Source organism: Calidris pugnax, unplaced genomic scaffold (genome assembly GCF_001431845.1).
Source record: "Calidris pugnax isolate Ruff unplaced genomic scaffold, ASM143184v1 scaffold76, whole genome shotgun sequence".
In the NCBI taxonomy this organism is placed as follows: domain Eukaryota; kingdom Metazoa; phylum Chordata; class Aves; order Charadriiformes; family Scolopacidae; genus Calidris; species Calidris pugnax.
The window spans coordinates 1,073,286-1,094,383 of NW_015090827.1; the positions used below are offsets into that span (position 1 = coordinate 1,073,286).

General features: G+C 43.6%; 2 protein-coding genes across 5 annotated transcripts in view; one reads left to right on the forward strand and one right to left on the reverse strand.

The window, feature by feature from the left end:
- Positions 1-3,200, forward strand: part of CASD1 (CAS1 domain containing 1) — a 22,466-nt gene extending 19,266 nt beyond the window's left edge. The window contains exon 18 of the mRNA XM_014940266.1: positions 935-3,200. Within this exon, the coding sequence (XP_014795752.1) occupies positions 935-1,201 (267 nt within the window). The 3' untranslated portion in view covers positions 1,202-3,200. The remainder of the gene's footprint in view (positions 1-934) is intronic.
- Positions 3,201-4,768: 1,568 nt separating this feature from the next.
- On the reverse strand, positions 4,769-20,724 carry SGCE (sarcoglycan epsilon). 4 transcript variants are annotated; one of them, XM_014940270.1, is made up of 11 exons: positions 20,276-20,724; positions 14,925-15,082; positions 12,984-13,056; positions 12,017-12,215; positions 11,454-11,616; positions 9,704-9,915; positions 8,940-8,966; positions 8,048-8,236; positions 6,807-6,850; positions 6,390-6,424; positions 4,769-5,415 (listed from the first exon to the last, which is right to left on the reverse strand). In XM_014940270.1, exons 2-11 carry the CDS (start codon positions 15,039-15,041, stop codon positions 5,365-5,367), a joined length of 1,110 nt encoding a protein of 369 aa, XP_014795756.1. In that variant the 5' UTR covers positions 15,042-15,082; positions 20,276-20,724; the 3' UTR covers positions 4,769-5,364. The 4 variants fall into 4 exon arrangements, with proteins under 4 accessions (XP_014795756.1, XP_014795753.1, XP_014795754.1 ...); XM_014940267.1 differs by lacking the exon at positions 20,276-20,724 and adding an exon at positions 16,338-18,287; XM_014940268.1 differs by lacking the exons at positions 8,940-8,966; positions 20,276-20,724 and adding an exon at positions 16,338-18,288.
- Positions 20,725-21,098: the final 374 nt, after the last annotated feature.

A 21,098-nucleotide genomic window follows, 5' to 3' on the forward strand; every position in this document is an offset into this window, starting at 1 on the left:
GGCACAGGGGGGAGGTGAGAATTCAGGGCAGCTGAGGGACCAGCAGGAGTTACACTGAGGGCTGTGAGCACACCTGGGAATGTCCTCTCAGTGCCAACGTGACCTTGTTCCAGCCAGTGTGTGCTCTGGAGCAGTGGGAATTATCTCACCTTCCCTTTTATTTGCTGTTTAGTTATATTAAATGGTTAATGTTACTGTATTACTAAAATAGATTTTCAAAAGGGAAATGAACATGTAGGAGGAACCCATTGTAACACAGTGTCGATGTCACACACAGGTTTGAGGGTTTTTTTAAACAATCCCATTTTCAGTGTTCTGATTCCTGGTGAATTGAGGGACTTGGGTCTGTTTAGTCTGGAGAAGAGCAGAGTGAGGGGGGATCTGATCAACACCTATAAATACTGAAAGGGTGGGTGTCAGGAGGATGGGGCCAGGCTTTTCTCAGTGGTGCCCAGGGACAGGACAAGAGGGAACGGGCACAAACTTGAATATTAGAAGTTCCATCTCAACATGAGGAGGAACTTCTTTCCTGTGAGGGTGGCAGAGCCCTGGCAGAGGCTGCCCAGAGAGGTGGTGGAGTCTCCTTCTCTGGAGACATTCAAACCCCCCTGGACACGTTCCTGTGGGACCTGCTCTGGGTGACCCTGCTCTGGCAGGGGGTTGGACTGGGGGGTTTCCAGAGGTCCCTTCCAACCCCATGTCATTCTGGGGTTCTGTGAACTCTGAGGTGCTGGTGGGCTCCCAGGACCTTTGTGTCCCTCAGCTGAAGCGTTACCTTTATTTGCAGGCGCATTAGGTCAGCCCCTCACAGAGACACGGTGCCTGAGCAGAGGCTGTTCTGACACTGTGGAGACAATGTAATAACTATATGTCTTTACAGAAGTAAAAATATGTATATAGAAGTATTACTAAGGACGCTGTTATTTTCTTTCAGCTCTTCATCTGCCAGTACCACATCTGGCTGGCGGCAGACACCAAGGGCATCCTGGTGCTCATCCCCGGGTACCCCATGTTCAACGTCCTGGTCAGCACTTTCATATTCGTGTGTGTGGCACACGAGATCTCCCAGATCACCAACGACCTGGCGCAGATCGTGGTTCCCAAGGACAACTCCACTCTGCTGAAGAGGCTGCTCTGTGTAGCTGGGTTCTTTTCGGGACTTCTCCTCTTCTCAGCGACCCAAGAGCAGGCGCGGCATTAACCTGAACAGATTCTGGGGAACTTTCTTCAGGTTTCCTGTGCGTCTGCCTGAACCGGAATTGTCAGCTGGAGGTACAAGGAGACATTTAAATTATGTGTGTGGAAAAATGTATATAGTGCAGATGTACATATTGTGTGTGGAAACGGCCTTCTCGAGTCGCCCGAGGGATGAGAATGCACTGGACAGAATTGCATGTGAAAACGAGTCTTTTCTACTGGATTTGTGTTTACAAACCCCTCTGGAGGTGGCACCAGGAGGAGGAGTGGTTTAACCCTCCCGTGTGTGTCCCGGGATCCCCGGGGCCGAGGAGGGGGAGTTTGGGTGGCTGTGGGGAACGGGGCTGTCACCCTCCCCAGCCGGGACAGGAGGGGACCTGGGATCCCTGCCCGGGGGGGCTGCTGGCCCGGGGCAGGCTTTGTTTAGAAATGAGTATTTTGGGTGGACATAGTATGCCTTAGATGAACCCCTTTATACGTGGAAATAAGAAATCGTCACCAGTTCAGTCATTTAAGATTATATACGAGTTTACATCATGTTTTATGGGGGTTTTTTTTAGGAATTTAAGATGTTTTCAGCAAATAGGGTGAATTCTGAGGTGAAATTTTTTTATAAAGAATTTTTTTTTTCCCTAAAATAGTTTGCTTTTCCATACATTTTTCACCACTTGATTTAACACTGTACAGTGCTCTGTAACATCCCAGTGAACAAGGGTGAGTGATCTTTTCAGAGACTCGGCTCAAGGTGGAGGGGTTTTGGGAGAGCCCCCGCTCTCTTCCAGCCAGAGGCAATCCCGTCAGGTGTGAAGGATGTGGGAGAAGAGGGGGACGGCGATGTCCAGCCTCTCTCTGAGCTTGTAGGTGGCCTTTACTGGGTGTGACTGGGGAACCGGTGCCATATTCTACCCTGGGATGATGTTTTTGTGTAAGAGGCTGCGAGTGGAGGCCGCGGGTCCCTGGTGTTATGGGGAGGGGGTGAGCCCTCACCCTTGTTACACAGCTCAGAACTGCACAGGGGATGAGATGGGAGCTGTTTGGAGGAACCTCCTCTCCAGCAGAGCCCCTCTCTCTGTCTTAGCAGCTGAAAGTGCCAGCAATAGCCCTTCCTGGGGGGCGAGGAGCTGGGATTTACCCCCCCCTCACCCGGTGACATTAGGTCATTTCTTTGGTGGGTTTGCTTCCAGTGATACTTTGACCTCTCGTTGCTTTCTCACTTCATTCCTCTGCTGGTTACCTGTTGGCGGTCAAAACCACGAGCACAGTGTTGTTTTCCAGTGTATGTGCAATTATGTGTGATTCCAAACAATGAGAATCCCAATCTGTACCAGATGGGCTGTCGTGGGCATTGTTTCAGCCCAGTTAAAAATGGAATTCAAACTTGCAGCCACCAATGAGTGCAAAAAAAAAATTATGTAAAGAACAGCTTCGATTATGTTTCTTTGGTGGAGAATCAGGTTCCTGTAAAGAATGACCAGTCACTCATCATGGAAAAGACAAAACAAATCATTGGCTTCCCCCAGATTCAGCAGTTTCACTAATTCTAATTCTAATTTTGAAGCCACTGGGAGGAGGCTCAGCCCGTGAGGTGTTTGTGTGTGAGTGCCCGGGTGTGGGACGTGTTACCCCCCCAGCAGGGCAGCCCAGGGGCTGAAGGACGCGGTGACCGTGACCATGGGGTGGGACAGGACCCAGGACCTTCATCTACGCCAGTATTAGGAGCAATGGGGGATGGTGAGTTCCAGGGATAACTTTTGTTTTGTTCTTCACAACTTAAGTATTGTAGATATAATGTTATTTATCTGTTGTACAGACTCGGTCAAAAGATTTATTTTTAATGTTGGAAATAATGCACTTGTTTACTATGACTGTACGTGGGATAAATATATTTTCTTTTCAGGTTATGTAAAAATATGATGTAATTTAAACATGAAATAAATGTGCTGTGGATGCTTATTTTTGTAATGGGAGAGGCATCAATTAAGTAAAGACTCGTTATTGCTCGAGTTCCCTCTTGTGCCTGCCTTCAATCGCAGCCGGGGCTCCGGAGGGGGATTTCGGGGCAGATGCTCACTTGTATGGTGAAGGGGGTCAGATGTGATGGAGAGAGATTCCTCTGCAGTAACTCCTACTGTCCCAGCTCTGAGGGAATTGAAGCCAGGTCCCCCCCCAGGAGCTGGGGCTTCAGCAGAATCCGTGGCCCCCACGGTGTGGTGAGTACTCTTTCCCCCGGGGTTACAAGCCCAAAACCACGGCCACGCTCTGCATGAACACTTGGCCTTCCCCAGTGTCTGGGTGAAGCCACTGAGCTTTTGATTTGGGAATTCCAGTCCCCCACAGAAGAAGGGGCTCCTCAGCCAAAGCATTTAGGGGCACTTCCTGTCCCAAAAGTTCCTCGTGTCACCAGGAAGACACCACCTGAGGTGGGCACCTGAATTCCATGGGGCACACGCTCCCCAGCCTTCCCAGTCCCTGCCTCCAGTTGGGTGTCTCCCCCAGTTACACCCAGTGAGCTCCTCCTGGTCCCGACACACATCCCCGGGGGTGGCAGAGGTGACAGGAGGCTGTGAGGTGCCCCAGGCGCAGTGACCATGCGGAGGCGGCTGCAGAACCCTTTCCTCTTTATTCTCAGCTGTTACAGGTCAGTATTTACAAAGGTGGGGTGGTGCCTGCTGGGTACCCGGGGTCCAGGTGTCCCTTCACCAACACACCCTGGGGTCACGCTCTCACTGCACCTCCTCACTCCAGGCTGTCAATTTACACCTTTAACTTCCAGCACTTTTAACTATTTCTGTAGCCGTTGAGTGTCATTAGGCAGCTGCATACAGCCAGGCTGCTGCAGGTCTTGCTTCAGTAAGTAAAATAATTTGTTATTAAACACATCTCGGATAAACAGTGGTTTCAATCACAGAACCCTTGGGGGGTGTTTAATCCCCACCAGCATCAGGCTCTTTTCGGAGCAGGTGAAGCTCCCGCGGGGACAAATGGGCTCTTTTTGCAATTACAGGTCAGGAAATTTCCATCAATCTCTTTGTGCTGTTACACATTAACACAAAGGAGAGAGCAGCTCAAGAGGGACCCCAGGGATTGTCGGGAATGGGGATGATCCAAACCCAATAGTAGTTACAAAGTTTAGGCTTACGTTGCATTAAACAGCATGATTTAAAATCCATTCCATTCATTTCTGCTCCGAAGCGCTGGGAAGAGGAATAGAAACCAAATGCTGATTCCACTCGGATCTGTCACAGCTTGGATAAAAGATGGACATTGTTCATTTCCTCCCAATCCCAGGGGCAGTTTTCTCACTGGCTTTTCACTGGTCCCCACCCAAAGCTGCTGGGAGCAGGGGGTGGCTCCTGGGGCCAATTGAACCATCTCCTCCGGTACCTTCTGGGCCCCAGAAGGGTCTTTATCCCAACAGCTTCAAAAACGTGACTTTGTTCTTCAACTGCCAGGAGTGGGGCCTGAGCCCCCTCTCCCCCAGACGAATGAACGGACAGATTTTAAACGGTTTCTTGCTTACAAGGTGTCAAATTGGGTCAAGAAACAGAAATCCAATTTTCAACAGGAATTGAATGGACAGATTTTAAACAGTTTCTTGCTTACAAGGTGTCAAATTGGGTCAAGAAACAGAAATCCAATTTTCAACAGGAATAGTTTTAGGTTTTCCTTTGGGTTTTTTTGTTGAGTTTTTTTTTTTCTCAAAAACTTTGTTACATTTTGAGAGTCTCCACAAAATCCATGCCTACTAAAGCTGGGATAATAAAGCCTCATCCCACTGCCCAGGTTTTGCTGCTCAGGTGGAACTGTGTGACAGGTAAGGTGGGGCAGTGCCATCATCTGTCCCACCACGCTGAACCCCTCCTCCAGAAGCTTTGATTTCCCCGGGAAAGCTTCCAGGAGAGATCCCAAGACAGAACAGAGTCGAGTATTTATCCATACGTAGAGTTGAGAGGTTACTTTCTGAATGTAACAGATATAAAAAGTTACCGGGGTGTTTACAAATTGTCCATCGTGTCCGGTACAAAGGGCTGGAGTCCCTCAGGGGTCGGGGGGTCCCTCGGGTTTCGGGGGGTCCCAGGCTCCGTCACTGCACCACCCGGTGCTGCAGCCCGACACTCTGCATCCCTGGGGGGGGGGGGGAACGGGACCATTCGCCGCCTTCTCCCATCACAAAGTGATGGCGTCCGTCAGCTTCCGCTCCTCAGGAATACCATTTACCTGCGGGGAGAGCAGAGGGTCGTGCCCTGTCCTGGCTCCAGCCACACTGAGCACAGCACACGCTGAGCATAGCACACGCTGAGCACAGCACACACGGCACCCACCAGGCCTGTGCCCACACCCACAAACACAACCCAGAGCAAAACACAACACTCACACCAGAAAGCTTGGCTGGTTTGCTTCTGGGACGGGAGAAATCTGGGAAAAGATGGTTTAACTGGGAATTTCTCTTTCTATTCAGGATCCACCAGGGTTCCCAAGGAGACTGTGAAGCTCCAAATGTAGAAAAGCAGTACAGGGTGCACGGGTACCATTTGGTCTTTGCTGTTATAGGAATATCCTACAAACCCTTCCGTCAGCACCTTCAGACAGTCCTCATGGACTCATTCACACAGAGACCATTAGAAACCTTAACTCACCTTTCCCTATTGGAGACCAGGGTAACATAATATATACAATATATATAACATATATAATATATATAATTCTGTCCCAAGTAGAGTTTAACTGTGTGAAACAGGGAGCATTCTCTCAGCTACTAAAGCTGCATTTTCATATAAGGGTTAAAAACAACCTGTTTCTTACTGGGAAAACATCTGCTTTCCCCCTGATTTCTGAGAGCTCGTCCCAGGCAGCGCCTGTGATGAATGTGACAGAAGAGGTGTCTTCTCCCAAAATAAGGCACTACAGACACACAGCCACGGCAGGGCTTTGAAACTCTTTCTGGCAGCTCTTCAGAGCGACTCCCAAGGCACAAAACAAGCCCAGCCAGCGCTGGGGGCTCTGGGGGGAGACCACCAGGACCATCTGCCACTTCCAGTCCCTCCACAGATAGATACAACCAAGCACACAGAGCACACCAAGCTGGCACAGCTGCACCCAGGTCTCTTCGGTGGCTTTTTTTTAATGTGTTTTCCATTTCCAGAGAACGAAAGACCCGACCACAGGGGCAGGAGCATCTGTTATATACTTGCCTCAAATCTTTGAAATGTTGTCATACGAAATTCTCCTTTAATCCCCGAAAGCAGTAATGAAGAAGAAGGAGTTGGAATGAAAAGAGTTGCTTTTGTAACCCCCAAGTTAAAACACGTCTGCCTCTTGGAGCTGCAGCTCCCAAATTATGTTCAATACATATAAATATAGAGAGTTCTGCCTAAATATGGCTTTAAATATTCAAAAATGATACTCTGGCCTCTACATTGTCCTTGCACCGTCCTTATCCCCTTGTTCAATCAATCCCATCCCAAAATTTTCCCTGATGTATGAAAACTGTCTGGAAGGACAATGCTGTGAGACTTCACTAGATTGAGAAGGGTTCCCCCTGCCCGTGCCGTGACCAGGGACTCCTCAGTGCTGGTCACCTCGTGTCCCCGTGTGCCCCCAGGACTGACCTGCGCTCTGCTGCTGCGGGATCCGCGTCTGGTGGGGCAGGTTCCTGCAAAAAAGCAATTTCATACCTTTAGTGCTTCCACACAAAGGCTGGAGGGTGTATCATGTCAATGTTCAGCATTTAAACTTCACTTTTCTGCTCATGAAGCAATAATCCATTCTCAGTGTGCAGATGGTCAGCCAAGTCAATGAAAGAAAGAAATGAGCGTTTCGGGGTAGGTCCTGTTATTTCACAGGTCAACTGGGTTCAAAGGCCCAGAGCTGGTGCAAAAGCAAAGGTGACAAGAGTCCCCAAAGCTCTCTGACCTCATGCAAAGTCCCGTTTCCTCAAGTGAGGAAAAGAGAAAAGGTCTTTGCAACTTAATTCCTGCCCGTGGAATGACTGACTGACTGCCTGCCCAGCAGGTGTCACACATCACAACACATCCCTCACCAAGGCAAAGCTACACTTTTGTGTCCTGCAAAAGTGTTTTTCTCCCCAGGAACAGGCGATGGGACAAGAGGAAATGGCTTCACATTGTGCCAGGGGAGGTTTAGGATGGATATTGGGAAAATTTTTACACTGAAAGGGTTATTAAGGATTGGAATGGGCTGCCCAGGGCAGTGGTGGGTGCACCATCCCTGGAGGTATTTAAAAGCCGGGCAGATGTGGTGCTGAGGGACATGGGTTAGTGATGGTTTGTGTCAGTGTTGGGTTGATGGTTGGACTCGATGATCTGAAAGGTCCCTTCCAACCCAGGCAATTCTGTGATTCTAAAAGAAGTCTTCCTTGGGAAGTGTGTGTTTCCTGCCTGGGTAAAGGAATAAGCATTTCTGGTCAGTGCTAACACTCCCAACAGCACTCAGGTACCCGTCACACATGCTTTAGTGCTTACAAAGTCTGGATTTTCTGGTATGAAACTACCAACCGGGTGGTAGTTTTATAGGAGAACTCCAAAGACATGGGTTAAGGGGCAGGGTGTCTAAAACAGATCACTTTGCAATGATTCCTCTGTCAAAAGTAGCTTTTCCTCCAAAATACACAGCAATATAACTGTTCCACCTGAAGTTTCTTTGCTGTTTGAAACCCAGCCATTTAATTCTATCACAGAAGACTGACCTTTCTGCTTGAAACGCCAACGGCAGAGCAACCAAACCCCAGAGCCACCACCGATACCTCCCTAACAAACCCATTCCGGACGACAGGCACTGGGATCCCTAGTTAATGAGGGATAAAAGAATAAAAGACAGGCTGGAGACTCACTGCTGGGTCTGCATGAGGGGCATGCTGGTGGGCTCGAAGCTGTCGGCGTGAAGGGCCGGCACGACCTCGCCGGTGCCGGGGTGGAAGACGGGCAGCGTGGAGAGGGGCCAGGCCATCTCCCTGTTCTTGGACATGTCCCGCAGCTCTTTGGTGGACTTCTGGATCGCGCTGTGGTGCACCAGCTGGATGCTGCGGCAGAAGGAACACAGCAGTGAATACATACCTTAAATGCTCCATCAAAACGGACAGGCTTTTGCCATTACTGTTTTTCTTAAAAACACAAGGCCCTCGATGCATGCTCTAGTGCAGCGACTGCAGTACACTTTTACATAGCTAATTTAATAAGTATTGGATTTATTTCATTTTTAAGGCAGTAATTATTCCATTAGATTTTGCTGGCTAGGTAAGGACTTTTCACAGGATCCCAGACTGTGCGATTTGCTGCTGGCGTTCCATTTATTTGCTGCTGTTACAATAAAGCTTTGGTTGACTCCTGATTCTTGGGGTAGATTGGTAAAAACTCACAGACTGATTTTAGAAACACTCCATAGACAGGCACCGGGTACCTGCCAGGCTATCTGTTCTCCTCTCCACTGCCTTAAGGTATAGGCTGGGAAGTCCAATAACCAGGAGTATAAATTCCATATTAACATATTTTACTCTAACAGCACTATTTTATTTTGAATTGACAGTCATTAATTTCAAACCCTTTTTATTCTGGTCTTCTATCCTTGCCAAGACTCTGATTTAAAAGCAGCTTTCACATTTATGAATTAAACCATGGATTAGAGAGAATGAGAGAAGATTATGACACACATGTATGAAGCATGACGAGCTACTGAGAATGAAAATTAGATGGTAAAAGAAAAATAACAGGAAAGAAGACACTTACTCTGGTGTTTGCATGTTTCTCTTTTCCCTAAAAACAAAACAAAATTTATGAATTAAATAATAGCATTGATAGTTGGAACATTAAATCTGTCTGATGGTGAGGACAGTCCATGGTGTGGAAATGCTGCCAAGGTGACTGCTCACCGCAGCTTGGCGGCATTTGGAGCTGGATGGAGGCAGGAAGAGAGGTGTGAGACTGATGGCACACACAGACACACACACGGAGATGAGAAGGCAAGTTAAAGAACAAGCTTCTGGCTAAAATAAATTCCGTGACAAAATGGAACTGTAGTTTGTGTAAGAAATGGCAGAAACTGCGTTACTTGCTGCTTTCCTTTTATGTGCTTTTCTTTTATGATACGTCTAAATTCAGTTCATATCCTCAACCAGAGTTATTTTCTAAGTTAGCATTTTAGAAGTTACTTAATGTTTTCCTGAATCGACGATCCTTTATTAGTATTTTATTTGTTTGGGGCATTTTGGAGAGTTGTGCACACGTGGAGATCTGTGGAGTTTTGTGGGTAGGCTGAGATTTTTAACCCTTTCAACTGGAGCAGTTAAAGGCCCTGTTTCACCTCCCTGGGAAATCACTGCATGTGCTTAGATGAGACACGCTTCAGTGTTTCAAGCGAGTATCTTCTGGCCTGTTTTAAATGTTTTTAATGAACTGAATGGAATTCTGCTAACAAACAGTCTTCTGTGCGTTATAATCTTAAAAAAAAATAAAAAATCTACAATTAGTGATTATTGTGTTAAAGTACTCACACTCCTTCCCGTCGGCAGCACATGATATAGGCAAGGATTAGGAACAGCACCAGTGCTACTGCCGAGGGCACGGCCAGGGTAACGAGGAAATCCGAGTAATAGTCTCTGCTCTTCAGGGAGTCAGAAGGGGGCTTGTACTCCCCGCCATCGGGCAGTATCCCCTCGCCACGAACCACCTCCTGAAAGGTGGACACTTGCTTTGTGTTGTCAACCTGGTGGCCAGGGGAAAAAAAAAAAAAAAAAAAGAAAAAAAAGAGACAATTATATATCAAATGAACAGAGTGTAAAAGCAGGCAGTGTTCACCCAGCCATTACACATAAAACAAACCATGTCACACACTTGACAAATTCTGCCCAATTTCACCCTACCACTTTTTTAAACCAATAAAACTTTGCATTTCATTGAAAGCTTCTCATCAATTCAGTAATACCACCTTTTATCACATTACTCCTTTATTTTGTGCCTACCAGCGATACTATGTGTTTTACAGATTAATTTTAGGGATCTCTCACACAAGCACTGCATTTCATTGAAACCTTCTCATCAATTCAATAAGAAATACCAATTTTTATCACATTCCTACTTTATTTTGTGCCTACCAGAGATACTATGCGTTTTAAAGATTAATTTTAGGGATCTCTCACACAAGCAGTATTTGAGTAAAAATGCTGTAAACATTGATTATCTGCTACTGATGTCTTTTGGCAGAATTAATGCATTTCCTCCTGGTCTTCCTCAGCAGCTCTACTGCCCTCTCCCGTGTGAAGGTGGCAGAGATGAAGACTGGAGGTGCTTCTGCATTTTTTCCTTCCTACCAAGCTCCACATCCAGTGCTCAGAAAAGCAAAGTCTCCAGATCACTAATGAAAATAAATTATATTTGGCTACATGCTTGACCTTTTGCCTGACTGTTCATCGAGAAATCTTGCAATTGATGGTAATTTCTCTATAATTTACACTTTAAGTCATAAAATACCGTATTAAAACTTAAGTAATGGATGAAGAGGTTTCATGGAAGTCTAGAAATAGTATTATGTTAAGCTTCAAATGCATACAAATGTATATATATATTATAGTATCTATAATATAACATCAGTTAACGTAAAGTGCGGTTTGACAGAAGTTAATTTATGTATTCTTGACTCATTAACTTCTGCAGTATATGGTAATATACTGAATTATGGATTCTACCTGGCTGCTCGGCTGAATCTCAAGCCTGAAGCAGAGGCACAAAAAAAGAAGAGTGAAGGTGCTGCTGTGGGTGAGAGAGGCCCATGCACAGCGTGGAAAAGCAGCTTTAAGAGGGAACAGGGATAAGCTGCCCCTCCTTCCCGTATTTGGGACCCACAAGCTTAAGTCTACTCTCTGATTTGGGTGCTAACCCCCCCACCACCCCATAAGGAGTGGGAGGAAGAGGATGTGCTGGCTGTGTTCTCACTCGCTGCTCCCTGCTGTGGCTGGGGGCAACGGAGCCCACCCCCTCCCAGCCCCTGCATCCTGGGGGACTCCCTGCCCCTTGCCTTGGGAAAAGCAAGCTGGGATGAGGCGGAGGGAAGCCCAGCTCTGTCCTCCCTTTGGACTGTCCCAACCTTAAGAGCACCTGCCAGATGGAAAACAACGTCCTTCACTCATGGAAAAGCAGAATTGGGCAGAGCTGGCTGGCTGGGCTGGCAAAACTCCTACCTAAACCACACCTGGCATATAATATTGTGCTTCCACAAACGTCATTTTCATGCAGCGATGAACTCACCAGGGAGATCTTACACCAGTCGATGTGGAACTGTGTACGGAACTTCTTGTCGCAGGTGATGAGGGGCTCCATTTCCTGGCTGCACCGCAGCTGATTTTGGGGGTTTTCCACCTCCCGCAGGCAGGAAGAGAAGGGGACATCTGCCCCGACCATGACATAGACCCTGCAGGGGGACACGTGCCAGACGTCAGGACATCCCCACGGGACCATGATGGTGTGATTTGGGAACTACCGAATACTCAACAATGTCAAACGGCTGCTCAGAAGTAAGACTGCGATTACAAAATCAGCATACTTACTACCAGTTGTTTCATAATTAATGGAATTCATCAGTATTCCTTGGATTATAAAATCAATCCATAGGAACTGTCACCTCCTGAAATGGTGTGTGCCCTGAGAAGCCCACGGTATAATGGGGGCTCTGAACATCAGGAAAACTTTTTGTATCTCGTACCAATCTGGATTTCCAAAATAGAAAACAGCAACTGCAAAGTTTCTAGAAAACCTGAAAAAATATTAAGCTTTTAAGAAAAAAAAAAAACGTAAAGCAAAGCTGTGCTTACCCCTCCTTCATGTCGTTGATGGGGAGGGGGACTCTCCCTCCCCTGTCCAGGGCCGAGGTGATGTTGATGGCGTTGAGGCGTTCCGGCTGCCACACGTTTTTCACCGCCCCCAGGAAGTCTCCGAGAACCTCACTGGCCAACATCTCCTCTACGTTCATGTTCCTTATGAAGAACTCCGCTTGATAGGGCAGAGGGAAATCTGGTTGGGGTAAAAAAAGGAAGAGTTTTGCCTTAAACAAAGGCTCCCTCCCAGAGAATTTGCAGGCACTATTAACGTAGCACCACTGTAAGATGGACGCACCTTTCCAAAAATCTTATAATTGAACCAGCTCATTTTTCAACCTAGTGTGATTATGTTTAATTAAATAATTAGTACTATTAGCTGTTATTTAAGCTGAAAACCACTGGCTATTTATAAAGCAACTGGGAGATGACAGAGCAGACTGAAGAAGAGTCTCTGTTGGTAAAACTTCATTAAACAGATAAAATTACCCTCATGCTAACTTTGGGGATCAAAACTGATCTGCAATGACAATGGATCCCAACCTGCAATATAAATATATAAATATGACTATAAATATGCAAACATGATGAAGTGAACTAATTTTGAGGATACAAACTATTCTACTTTTTTTAATTGCAATATCCATATGTGCAATAATCTGTTGTTTTCTGAATCTGCCAGTAGGATCGGTCTCTGCGTAACAAAGATGCAGAGAATAAAATCCTTCATGCAAGGTTTGTTTGAAAAGACAGGAGAAAAAACTGTAATTATAAAAAATTTAGATAAAAATAACAAATTGAATCAAAAGAGAGAAAACTCCCTTACTTCCCCTTTGTATCCTCACATTTGGCTTGAAGACCAGACAACTTTTTACATTGATTTTTTAAACTTGAAAGAACAGGAGCCCATGAGATGGCTTTGCTCACTCAGTGCAAAACCCAAGAGGCTATTTTCTGTACGTACCTTCTGCTGACATTATATTAATGATCAAATTATGTCTTGCTGTCTCAAAGGTACGCCTGTTGTATGCAGTGATCTGGGGGAAAAATAAAAGATGTGATTGCAAAACAACAGTGAAAATATGAAAATCAGGTAAATGAAACATCAATGAAAATTAAGTTGATAATTTAGAAATTCATATCGCCCTTTTAAATGCTTTGCCTCTTTATTTTGAAATGTAAATTTAAAATGTGAAAGGTATGATCCATTTATTTCATGCGGCACTACCTTCAAGTGAGGATACTGAAATTCTCTTGACCAGTCTATAGTAAAATACAAGTATCCAAGAGATCTATGTGAATATAAAGGCTATATCCACATTCACATATATCCAAGGGTGTATGTGAGTGTGTCAGTGGTGACTGCACTCCAAAGTTGTACTGTGATTACATATTCATTCACAACAAATACAGAACGAGGCTGGAGAGCATAATTAAGTAGTATTTTCTTGACTTTTTTTTTTCTCCTGAGAGGTGATAAATCTTTCATGAACCAAATTGCAAAAGACTAAATTTCTTCCTCATTTCAATCTTTAGTTCGTTCATTTCAGCACCGAAGGAGAGCCAGGGGAGCAGCAATAGTGACAGAACTCTGCTGCTTTTCAGCAAACAGAGCTCCAAAGCACCGTGACACTGATCATTAAACAAAGTCATACATGTTGCACCTCTTTTAAGGGATTTAAATGACAAAAAAAAAAATGCTCTGGAATATCTTCTGCAGGTTTATTTAAGTGTAGAGGGAAAAGCTTACCTGACGCCGTTACATCTTATGTAACAATTTCATTATACAATTAATAGAAAAGAAATTCCTGAGATTTGTCAAACCCTCATCTCTGTTAATTTTTCCAAGGGTTGTTTCAACAGCACTTGAAGCATTAATACTTGGAGAAACTAAGTCTCTGGCTGCCCAAGCTCCATCCAGAACAGGGCAGCCTGCACTCCAGCCCTGAGAGCTGTGCAGAAATTAGGGATATATCACAGTCATACTCAAAATATGCAACACAAACCATCAACAAGCACTTCTGCACACGATGGATTTTACAGATGTCATCAGTCCTGCTGAAATCAAACCCCAATCACGTATATCCAATTACGCATGGGTGACATTGTCCACAGTATTACTCAATGGTTAGAGCTCTCATTCTTAAGGAAGAACAACTGTATCAAATACAAGTTAGAAAAAAAAGACACTCATGGAGGGTTTAAGACAAATATAGTGCTGAAGCAGCAAAATGCCTGGAGCGAGTTAAGGAGCAGATTTTCCTTAACACTGTGAAGCAGAGTGTCTGATTGAGTCTGCTGTCTGTGACACGCCGGGTGGGAAACACAGGCCTTTCTCCCTTCAATTGCTGCTCAAGGAATAATTGGCGCTTTTAAACATTTGGATAGCTAATTGTCAAAAATAAATTAGTGGGTTTTGTCATTGTTACGCTTATAAGGCTAGAATTAAATACATACAAGTGCTAATTAAAATTAAATCTATCAATAAACATGAATAATGAACCAGAAAATATTTGATGAAAAATAATTTAATTTAGAAAAACAAACCCAAAGCCTGTTTAGTGACTGAACGCTGCATTTTCCAGTGGGGAAAAGTCTGGCTCATATTTAGGGTGGAACGTTACAAAGTTCAGAATTCAGATATTCTTCAAGTACGCTTAAGTGGTTGTTGCTATTTACTAGTTATACCTTAAAAGTGCAATATAGAATCTCACAAAATTTGGCTTATTCTCCAAAGAGGATTCAATGGTACCTAAGAGAAAATGTTAACGTAACAAGTGCCTTATAATTACAATTAAAAAAGAGAGAGATTAACTTTTCAAAAAAAAATAAAGAGGCAATACTTATTGACAATTCTTATAGTCTAAACCAAAATAAATGCTTTTGAGCCTTTCAGAGGCAGTACCTCGATGACGGTGGGTTTGCCCACGCTGTCCACGGTCGGGGAGCCGTAGAGCACCCCATCGCTGTAGGGGGTCCTCTGTATGTAGCGCAGCCACCCGGGCCTGTCGGGGTAACCCATCAGGTTGGTATTAAACGTGATGGGATCATTACTTATTTCACCTAGGTAAAAAAAACTGCATTAGAATACTTGCAAGAAAACACTATACACTGATTTCGATGTTTCTATTAGACAATCTTATTCAGTATTCCAGTGACATCTTCTAACCATTTCCACAAAGAAAACAACAACAATAACGCTATCCTTCCCCACATCAGGAATAGGTGAGCTCCTGCTCAGTACCAGCAAGTACTACGAAATTAATATCTGAAAAGTGCAACCAAGGGCAGAGATGAATGTGCTTGTGCTGCTCAGAGCCTGGCTAACTCCCTGTGCTTGCACTCATTGACTAGGAGAGGGATTTTTTAAAACATTTGGGTTTATTCCTGACAAGATTTAACCAATGCCAACAGAAGCTTATTTTTTCTTTGAGTTTTGAAAACCATACTTCCAAATCAATTCAAAAGCTTATTAGCAAAATAGGTTTGGATTATGCATGCACTGCACATTTATTATAGTTTTTTCCTATTTTTATAGGAAAATAGGGTAGTTATATTTATATAAATAGGATATATTTCTATATTTATTATTCCTTCTCTGTTAGTAAGCACATGGGGCTGAATGTTTCTTTTTCTCCTCCCTCCCCAGATTGCTCACACACATTCTAACATGCCAGTGACCAATGCTCTAGGCTTGTCTTGGGGGTACATCAAACCACCACACTGAGGAAATCACAGCTCTTTCTCTATAAACAAACCACTTACTAACATGAAACTGTTCCTAAGTACAGAAGGAGGCTGAATCCAAAGGAGCCTTTGTTTTAAATGAAAGAAAAGATCATTACGTAGTTTCATATTTGATTTAATCTTTTATTTTGTCTCAAGTTTACGATATGCTTTCAAAGCACTCCTTCCTATAGCCTCATCCACACTACATCTGAAACAGTGATCAGATAAATGGCATTTTTAACAGACATTCCACTTCCACAATTTCATATGTAATGTGAAAAGTGAAGAAAAGTTATATTTCCTAATCCCAGGTATATAATGTGTTATTATGCCTTCCCAAATTATTAAGTATTTTTCCCAATACACAATTATGTGCATCTTTTCACAACTGATCATCACAAAACAGAACATTTTAAACTCGTAGGACCGCTTATTTTATTTCATTTGAAGGTATTTCAATAGAAATTAAAAGTTGTCCTTTACATGTTACACGCTAAACTGTAAGGTACGCTAAATAAACTTGAATTTTTTTAAACATTTTTTTTCCCCTGCATTTTTATATAATATGGAAGATCTTAGCATCCCATACCAGGCTTTGGGTAAGGAGGGAATTCCCCCTTAAAGTACTCTCTCTCCAAAACATGAACAAAGAGAACTCCAGCAGAAGGGTAGACGTTCCGGTCAGAGTGCACCTTAGACAGAATGGTGTACACTGGAAGGCAGAAGGGAAGAAGAGAGACAGAAAACAGCCAAAATGAGACATGCCCTAGAGAACACAGCATGCACTGCAACAGCAGCGTGGGCAATCCAGGGGAAGGAAAACGAGGAATATTAGATACTGTTAATATGGTGGGTTTTTTAAAAGGTTGCAGAGCTTTAGGAAGAGGCCACAGAGCAAAGCCCCTCTCCCATCCCACGCTGCCATGAACGACCCACTGCCCCAGGATTTCAGGACCTGCACCTGCCCTTTGCTTTTACTGCAACAACAACAAAAAAACAAACAAGGGAGGCTACTGTAATTTTATAACTGGTTTATTTGTAACAGTACATAAATAAGAACAGGTTAAATGAACCATACAATCCTGTTTTCTTGCTATTTTACATCAAAATAAGGAACATGAGAACTACAGAGGAACCTTACCAACCAATGGCACCAACTCCCCACTGACTGGAAGTGGCAGATTCTCCAGTTCTCATTCAGAAAAGGACTAAGGAACCCAGTTCAGCTCAGGGTTCCAGTGAGTGCTCAACGTTGGACCTTCTCAGACCAGCAAGTTCAGGTACCATACAGCTAAAAACCTGCCTACAGAGCTTATCACTGAAGATGTGCTTGTATCAAAGGATAAAACAGAGGGACATGGGCAATTACAGCCCAGTCAGGTGTCACCGATTCCAAACAAAAAAATGAAGCCATATTTTACAGGACTCAGAATTAAAAACCTAAAGGAAACTTCATTCAGAACCAGCAGCATATTTAAAAAGCAATATGCTATTTTTTTATGTAATTACAATTTAATTGATAAAAGCAAACCTTATTTATGTATAACGTATTTGACATAGTACTATATACACATTGTGATGAATTAGAATACAAAAATCATTGTGATGCATTGAACGGGTAAGAAACCACTTTATCAACAAGTTTAAAGTACAGCTGGAGAATACTCATCTCATAGATGTCTCTCATGGTGTCTTAACAGGACACGCTGTAGGTCGTACTACTGTTCCACATTATGGTTCAATTTAAGTCAACGCCCTGAATCCTTGCTGACAATTTTTGTCAACGCGGTGAGGATTACACAGGTGGTGAATGGAGATAAGTCCCAGGTACGGGGACACACCGCTACCTGCCGTGCCTGCCAAAGGGGGAAGAGCGACTCCAAAGGAGCCTTCAGAGCCCTCCTAACAAACCCACGGGGATCAACGCTTGCATCAACAAGGAAGATACATTGGAAATGTGGATCCAGCTGGTGTCATCTCCTAATCCTGGTATAATTTCTCCAGCCTTATCACTACACCAACCTTCTTACTGGAGATCCGCTTCAAAAGCCACTGCTAACGAGGCAATAATCACAGCCACTCCAGCTCTCCCACCACGTCCTCAGTGTGGAATCTCTCCCACCTAATTTTAGATGCCTACAGAAACAACATCCACCACCGAGCTAGTCAGGCTCCTTTTATAGTCAGCGGAGAAGAAACAGGCGCTTCTAGGGGTTGATTAATTTGATTTCTCCTGTGAAACGAGATGAATCATGTCCCAGACTCCTGATGGCACGGACTAGATCCCCACCGCCTGCAGAGATTTAGTCTATGTTTAGTTACTTCCCTCTCCTCCAGCCTGATAGTGCACAATTAATAGTCTCAAGCTCTGGATGTTTTATTGATCAAATCCCACAGCAGTCTCTTTCCCCACCTTTGGAAACCGCCTTTAACACAGCACTGAACAGAGTACCTTTCTAATACTTTTACCTAACATAAAAAATTAAAATGAATCTTAAAATTTAAATAGTTTATTACAATTTCATGTGGTTAATAAAACAGTTACTGTAATTTTAATTACGTAGATTTAAGTACAGTAACATAGCTATTTGATTTGTTTATTTTGGGTCATCAATTTACAACTATTAATTACTTTTGCACTCACTTCTGTGAATGAGATGTAAATAGAGCAAGGAAACTCGTCAATTTCCTTTAAGATATTTTCAAGAAAAGCAGAAAAAGTAATTTGTAACCTTAATAGAGCAGAAAAGCTGACAAAAATACGGTGGCTGGCTGAAAATGTATCAAATATCTAGAAACAAAATCCATTTTTCTGTTTCTGATGCTTTGACTCCACAATGAAAATCCATTTCAAACAGGAAAAACAGTGAAAAAGTAATGTATATTTCCTCCAGAAGCAATAGTTTTAGAAATAAAGAAGAATAATAGAATCAGCAGTTACTGAAAAGAAACCCACGTAACATATTTATTTTGTCTGTTAGAGGAAATCTATTGCCACTGCTAAATGCCTGCCCATTCCCAGTAATGAGAAGTTCTGGTACCAGGCAAGATCTCACGCAGACAGAAAACAGGCATCTTGGTGGAAGTCTAAAAATGCCTCTCAGAAGGAAAAAAAAATCCACAAACCTATTTTATCTTATAACAACAAACACATTGTGATGACACAAGTACGGAGATTAAGAATCTGAAAGTTCTTGCCCTCCTTACCAGAGAAGCCCTCCTCTTGTTCCTCAGTGAAAATCAGAAGGAAAATGATGAGTCTTCACCCCACTGTAGCATCACTGCTTTTCAATAACCAAACCAGTAATGTTATTGTCTTCAGAAGCTTTTAAAACCCAGAAATATTTTCATAAACCTCCCTGAGACTGGAGATGAATGTGTCATCATCTGAGGTGATGCAGTGATGACACTGAACGTACTTACCAACTTCTAGCTACTAGTGTGATAGAGCAGCCTGCCAGCTGTGAAGTGCCTGGGCAAATTCCCTGGGGTAGAGAAAAATCTCAGGGAGTGTGAAAGGCTTCTATAAAACTAACCATGGGAAATCAGAACTCTTCACTAGGTAGGGACACAACAGATCCCTGCTAGAAAAAACAGACAATATCAGCTACCTCGACAGCACCGTTTCCTCCTTTCTTGTTCCCAGATCTCCTGGAGGACTTTCTGCAGATCCCAAGATAGATCTGTGCAGAAAGGTTAGAAGCTCTGGAGACTGGGAAAGAAGTGGATTAACTGGGAACTGAAGGCTGGAAAACACACCTTGCTCTTTTTAACCATATAAAGAAACGGTGGCAGTTGTTCTTCTTGAGGGTGTTGAACACGGGCAGAGCCAGGAATTCTAAGATTGTATCAGCCCGTTATCGGGTACGGATCACCCTGGCTCCAGAAAGTTCAGAAGATTTACCATGCTGGTTGAAGCCTGTATGCTGATGATCTTTAGAAAAAAAAAAAATAATCCACCTAGAATTTTTTTCCTGGGAATTTCAGTGGGTTCTCTCCCCATGGATTTTTAGCAGATGAAGCACAATCCCAGAAATAATGTGATTTAGGGGCTGATCCAGATGGCCAGCCTGGATGGGCAACCAGTGCCAGGCCCTTTCTCAGCTAGTGTACACTAGCTAAAATATTCTGTGTGTACCTGCATAAATGACAGTAAAATAGTCTTTTTGCAGACGTTTATGAAAAGATTTTATTATTTTTTTTCAATGTTACAGAGGAGTTATTGTTTTAAGCAAACTGCAGCAGTACCCCAAGCAGCCAGCCGTGGTAAGAACCTGTGCAGCAGCAGGTACACACACAGCCGTTATCCCAAGCAAAGCTACAGGAACAGGAAAAGTTGGGGAAGACTCAAAGACATAGAAGTCTGTGAATGTTTAAAAGACTGAAGAAACGTAACATTTTCCAAATCACTTACCTTGAAATAGCACCTAATTCCTAAAACAAGGACATGACTGAAAAAGCAAGAGTAATATTAAAAGCAGATTTGACTGAACCAACACAGGACTTAAACTTACAACCTAAACTCACCGTTCTTCTCAACAGCCTTTATTCTGCTGATAATATAACTGTGGGCTTGCTTAGTCGTCCAGTTAACTGTTCCATTATTGCCATCAGCAGAGCTTAACAAAAAAGCTTTTCAGAATAAAACAAATGCAAAAAAAAAATAAAATTAGTCATATCAACAGACTCCCACAACCCAAGTACCAGAAGGGATCAGATGCTTTCGAAATCTGGTTTTGGCTTTAGTCAGAGTTTAGGTACCTCAGGTTAAGAACCTGGTGGTGTTTGAGTATGTCAACATACACTAATCTGACAGTTACCTTTTTGACTTATTTTCCAAATAAGCTAAATTTACACTAAACGCTTAAACTTCTGCAGACAGAATTACACTGATAATAAAGAGCATTCTCTGATTTTGCACTGGCAAAACCTCATATACAGAGAAAGACGTATCTAAAGTTACTTTCACTGGCGTAGTACATTTTGGCCAAAGTAAATATAACCAAGAGCACAGCTTTGCTTATATTGAAGAGCATTCTTGGATAAATATATTTGCACTGGTAAAACCTCATATACAGGGAAAGACGTATCTGAAGTTACTTTCACTGGCATAGTACATTTTGGGCAAAGGAGGGAAGGTAATATAACCAAGAGCACAGCTTTGCTTATATGAAGATGCTTTGCTTACATGAAGACACATGGGCCTGATGGCCTTGCCTTGCCAGCACAACCAATAAGCAATTTTGGAAAAAGAACCAGTAAGAATGGTTGTCTTCATCCCACACAGCCAGAACACAGCTGGGAAACAGCGGGATCAGCACAGCTGGAGGTGCAGGAAGGTTTAAAGGCG